Source organism: Hippocampus comes, unplaced genomic scaffold (assembly GCF_001891065.2).
Source record: "Hippocampus comes isolate QL1 unplaced genomic scaffold, H_comes_QL1_v1.1 scaffold257, whole genome shotgun sequence".
NCBI classification, from domain to species: Eukaryota; Metazoa; Chordata; class Actinopteri; order Syngnathiformes; family Syngnathidae; genus Hippocampus; species Hippocampus comes.
Window position 1 is genome coordinate 143,973 of NW_017804972.1, and position 5,643 is coordinate 149,615.

At 40.6% G+C, this 5,643-nt stretch overlaps 1 protein-coding gene across 2 annotated transcripts in view; it reads left to right on the forward strand.

Moving 5' to 3' along the window:
* Window positions 1-1,847: 1,847 nt before the first annotated feature.
* Window positions 1,848-5,643, forward strand: part of LOC109529110 (syntaxin-binding protein 4) — a 55,522-nt gene continuing 51,726 nt past the window's right edge. Inside the window, exon 1 of one of the 2 annotated variants that reach the window (XM_019892287.1) lies at window positions 1,848-2,187. In XM_019892287.1, the coding sequence (XP_019747846.1) occupies window positions 2,141-2,187 (47 nt within the window). In that variant the 5' untranslated portion in view covers window positions 1,848-2,140. The remainder of the gene's footprint in view (window positions 2,188-5,643) is intronic. The other variant, XM_019892297.1, reaches the window with a different exon arrangement.

Consider the following 5,643-nt stretch of genomic DNA (forward strand, 5'->3'; position numbering starts at 1 on the left):
ACACACACACACACACACACACACACACACACACACACACACACACACACACACAAACCTCGGTTTTTGTCCATAATCCGTTCCAGAAGGCTTTACGAAAACTGATTTGTTTGAAAACCGAACCAATGATTCCCATTATAGTCAATGTAATAAATTTTAATCCATTCCAAGTCCAGAAAACAACTTTTTTTAAAGCATTTTTTAAAACTATTTCACACAAAAACTGTATACACATGTAATAAGAGAGTAGATGATATGTAAAATACTGTACAAACAAACTGTACAAACATTTTGTATGTTTTATTTTTACCAATTTTAACATAAACATTAACATTGTAACATACAAATTCAAGTAACATCTCTCTCTCTCTCTCTCTCTCTCTCTCTCTCTTTCCCGATCTCTCTCATCGTGACAATTGTAGATTACATTATTTTAAACCTTGAACTAATAAATCCTAAAGTAATGGCTGTAACTATGGACTCTCTGCAATCCTATGCTACGGTATGAGGTAACATCCCTCCATCCATTTACTGAACCACTTTATCCACACAAGTCCAGTCTCGTCCATATAAAAAGTTTGCTGGGGAAAACATTCCTCGGCCTTGATGAGATTTTCAAACTCAACTTTAAACTTTAAACTTTTCGGCAGCTTCCTTGTCTGCACTGGCTGCCTCCCCATGACGAATCACGGAGTGTATCCCACTTCTTTTCCTAAACTTTTCGAACCATCCTCTGCTTAATTTAAAATCAAACTCTTCAGGAGCAATGCTCGGGATCCTTTTTTATCAAATCTCCATACAATTGTCTTGCTTTGCCACAAATCGTATCTTGGCTAAGACTGTCCCCTGCTAGCTGTTTCTCATTGACGAAAATAAGCAAAAGTTTCTCCACTCCTCTAATATTTGTCGCCTTTGTTTGCTAAACACACGAGATCCTTTAGTCACATCAGAGACTTTAAGATGGTCTTTCTTTTTTAGAATGCTGCTGATCGTCGATTTCGGCATGCTGAACTCCTTAGCCAACACAGACACACGCACACCTGATTCATATTTCGCTATCAAATCTTTCTTAAATTCAAATAGTTTTGTGCACTATTTTCCTATTTTCTCTCCAGCTTTACTACTTCCACTTCTTTGTGTAAGGAAGGCGAGAGGAGTCGAGTGGCATTTTCAAGTGCGATCAATTTGGTTGAGAACCGATTTTCGGTTGTAATCCGAGGCATAAAAAACTCAAACTTTTTGGTCGAAAACCGATTTGGTCGAGAACAGAGACGTTCGAAAACCGAGGTTTGACTGTGTATACACATATATATATATATAAAATTGTCCCTCAGTGTGAGTGTGAGGGAGGATGGTTGCTCGTTCCTGTGTGCTCTGCGATTGGCTGTCAACCGGTTCAGGGTGTCCCCCGCCTACTGCCCGAAGACAGCTGTGATAGGCTCCAGCATGCCCCTCGACCCATGTTAGGATAAAGTGGATCAGAATTGCATGGATGGATATATACTGCCCGGCTCATCAACAATTTTTTTCATGTTAAAAACAAATTAAATAAACGATTTGTGTTTCATTGCGTTGCTGAGTCTGAGACAAGTGGTTTCGTGGGAAAGTTGACGGAATTGCCAAATCAATATTTCAGTACCTATTCAGGACACAAGGTTGTTGATTATTGTTTTGTTTACTCATGGGCTGGATAATTGTATGATAGCATGCAAGAGAATATGTGACTTAAGCCAGCACAGTATCGGATCACACTGTGGGGTTGGGGGAATTTTACCTTCTACCACACACACTTGAGCCTTAGCAACAAATTGCCCCTACGTTCAACAGGCATTCCACAGTTTCAGTCGGAGCTGTCGAGCCCCTAAAAACGCACACAAAAGCTTTTTTTTTTTTTTTTTAAATTTTCGTCGATTTTTAAATTACGTAACAGATTAACTGCGCGGGCGAAGGTGGGTGATGTTCACTGGGTGGCGGAGGCGGCGGTTTACCGGAATGCAGCTGCCTGTGTCTGTGCAGACACACACAAGCGCGTATCGTTATGCGGCGGCTGTTCGGAGGCTGAGGCAGGGGAAGCTCTGCCCGACACACTGAGCGAGCGTCCGTGCGGCCGTTCTGGCGGAGAAACTGGCTCCATGACAAGATGCCAACCTTTTCCGTTATGTATAAAGGAGCTGTCATCATTAGCAGGTGAGCAATGAACAGGGACAAGTGTTCATCTGAAATATTGCGCGTACAAGTTTTTGTCGATGTACTTTCGATAAACACCTTCACGTTTGTTACCATGGTAGCAGAGATACGTGTGATTTTGTTAAACATACAAGCTAAACAGGAACTATTATTTTTCATTAAAAACGTTTGATTCATGAAAATGTACGCGTATTTTTGCTTGCGCGTCATTACTTCGAAAACAAGGGTGACTCGACTCTCTCGCGCCCAGTAATTCCCTTTTCGGGAATGAACCGTTCTGTGTAGTTATATATATTACTATTACAGGGATTTGAAAGCAACATGTAAAAACAGCAGCTCGCCTTCTCGTTGTTTCCTGTTTGCTTCGGTCTAGGTTGAACTCTTCCATCTGTCGTCTGCTTGCCGAGCCGCCGTGCGCAACGAGAACTGGGTGGATTTATTCTGCCTTGTCTGTCAAAGCCGTTTTGTGGATTAAAAACATTGTCTGTCATGTTTAGAAATGTCCAGAAAAGTTGACCGGACAGGGGTTTTATCACTATCAATGAGCTCACGGTGATCACAACCACCACCGAGCGGTTTTAGTCAAGACGTGAGGACTATAGTGTATTTTATGGAGGTTGTGAATTGATTGTCACAACGATTTTCTTTGACAATAATTTTAGAAATTTAGGTGTAATACAATAGAATGGAAAGCATTTAACAATTGGACAACTAGATTCCTTTATTTTAATGCAGGAAAATGTTTAGATAAATACAGTTTATGGTTATGTGTTGAGGTGCTGAAGGTGCAAAGGATTTAATGTGTGTTCTCAAAAAAGGGGGAAAAATATTTGCCCTTATCAAACCTTTATTAATGGTACAGGCAGTTTTTAAATGACATCACAACATGATGGTTATACAACTGTAAAAATAATTCAACAGTAAACAAATCAACAACAAATAATAAAACCGTAAAACACTTCATCCATTCAGCTTTATCTTTAATAACAAGTTCTGATATCTAAGGTGACGCTGGAATTTTACTGCTTTGAATATAAGTCGGCGGCACGGAGGTTGACTGGTTATCACGTCTGCTTCACAGTGCAGAGATACAGGGTGGATTCCGGCCATCCTTTGTGTCGTTTGCATGTTCTCCCTGTGCCTGTGTGGGTTTTCTCCGGGTTCTCCGGTTTCCTCCAACCTTTCAAAACCATGCATGGCAGGCTGATTGAACACTCTAAATTGTCCTTAGGTGTGATTGTCATGGTGCGTGGTTGTTTGTCTATCTGTGCCCTGCGATTGGCTGGCAACCAGTTCAGAGTGTTCTCCACCGACTGCCTGAAGACAGCTGGGTTGGGCTCCAGCACGCCTGCGACCCTCGTGAGAATCAGCGGATTTATCCATCCATTTTCAATTCCGCATAGCAACCTATAACAACGAATAACTACTGCACACTCAGAGTCACAACTATGGACAAGTGAGACTAGTCTTCCATTAACCTGCCATACATGATTTTGGAATGTGGGAGGAAGCCGGAGTACCAGGAGAAAACCTACGCAGGCACGGGAGAACATACAAACTCCACACAAGCACCTCTGCAACGTGCGGCGGACGTGCTAACCAGTCAACAACTGTGCCAACACAAAAAATCTAATCAAAAGCAAAAAAAACCAAAACAAAACAAAACAAAAAAAAACACAAATTATAACTGTGCATTATAACTGTACTATAACTATGCACTCATTCATAGGCAAAATTGCCCACATTTTTGAGTGTTGAATTCTAAACAGTTTTTTTTTTTTTTTTACTTCAAAAGCTTCCACTGTATTATTTATTGCTTCAGATTTTAGATGTTAAGGGGAGCGAAGGTTCTTAACAAAGTTTCACGTGCCATTTCATTGTGTCCCCAATTAGCCTCATTGTTTCACAATCAGCCAAGGGAGTATCAGAGTGCTACTTAGAAACCCTCAGTAGCTGAAATATTGATACATTTCCTTGTCAGGCATTTGGCAGTCAGCCAGAAAAATTCTGTTTAGTAGTTAGGAAGATTTCACTGAATTAGCACAAGAGGAGAAAAATAAGAGGTTGGACAAAAGATCAATAGCACAATAATGTATGTCGGATCATCTCTCATAGTACTGATACGCCAACATCCAAAATCTATACTGTTGTTTTCAGTTAAGAACATGTTGTCGTGTTTTACCTTTTTTTTTGAACTGTCAATCTTTGTCTTTTCCTCCATGTACCATTCATGCTGCATATTTGAACAAACAATAAAACAGGCTTTATTACATCATATTACATCAGGCGATATGGTGCAGTGGATGTAAAAGTCGACTCTCTGTTCAAATTACAGGTTTTATGACATCATGAAATGAGATGTAGAGTTAATCATTAAAAAAAAAGTGAAATCCTTTAGACAGGGGATGTAAAAAGTAAACTACTGATATAATGTGGTCGCACAAGTTGGCAAATCCCCTGATAATGATGTTCTTAATTAGCCAATCACATTCAAATTCATGTTAAATGGGAAAAATTAAAGTGATTGAGAGGACTGGATCTATACTTAAACCCTTTTTTGGACACCCAGACTCTATCTCCAGCAGCCTCACGTAAATTGAGTTTGGGACCCCTGTATGAAACAGACAGTACTGGCCACAATTGCCTGATGCTTCTTCGCTGTTGTTGTTGGCCAGGTTTCTTTTCATCGGTTTTTCAGGGGTATCCAGTTTTTCATGCCATAAAAATGTTAGTAAAAGGTGACTATGTTTTTTTTTGGGGGGGGGGCGGGTACATTAGAAGCACATTAAATAGTGGCAGGTGTATGCTGCAGTCCATTTAGGGTAGGGTCAACAAAGGCAGTCAGGTCTGTTGAGGAGGGGATCTGTTCATTTTCTTATGGCCCTCCTTGGACACAGGTTCTTTTATTTCTCTATAAGGCAAAATAAAGACTCAACACCACATCGTCTTTTCTGCACTTTATCACAACATAATACGAATCGATTCGGGCTCCTGAGAGTTTCGGTTCGAGTCAGAGAAGCCCCGAAAAAATACAGTCATGAGAATATACGGTATAGAGACAATATGATAATGAGAGTCGGGCAGTTACGCCTCCATGCAAATCCCGGAAACAAAGAAATTAACATGTCATCTGACCCGGTGTGGCTGGAAAAAGTAGGGAGTGGTGAGGTGAGACCAGACCACCACTACCCACCATTGTCTTCGGTCTGAGCTTTGATGTGATGGCAGCAACAGAGATACTTAAGATAACAGTTTTTCTTTTGATGTTAAACATGTCCTCTAGAGCAGGGGTCCCCAACCTTTTTTGCCCCACGGACCGGTTTATGTCAGACAATATTTTCAGGGACCGGCATTTAAGGTGTGGCGGAAATAATACAACAAAATAATATGGTATGAGCTGCATGAAAACTGTGGTGTTTTCGAAATATAATAATAAACACAAGGAGCGTCTAATCT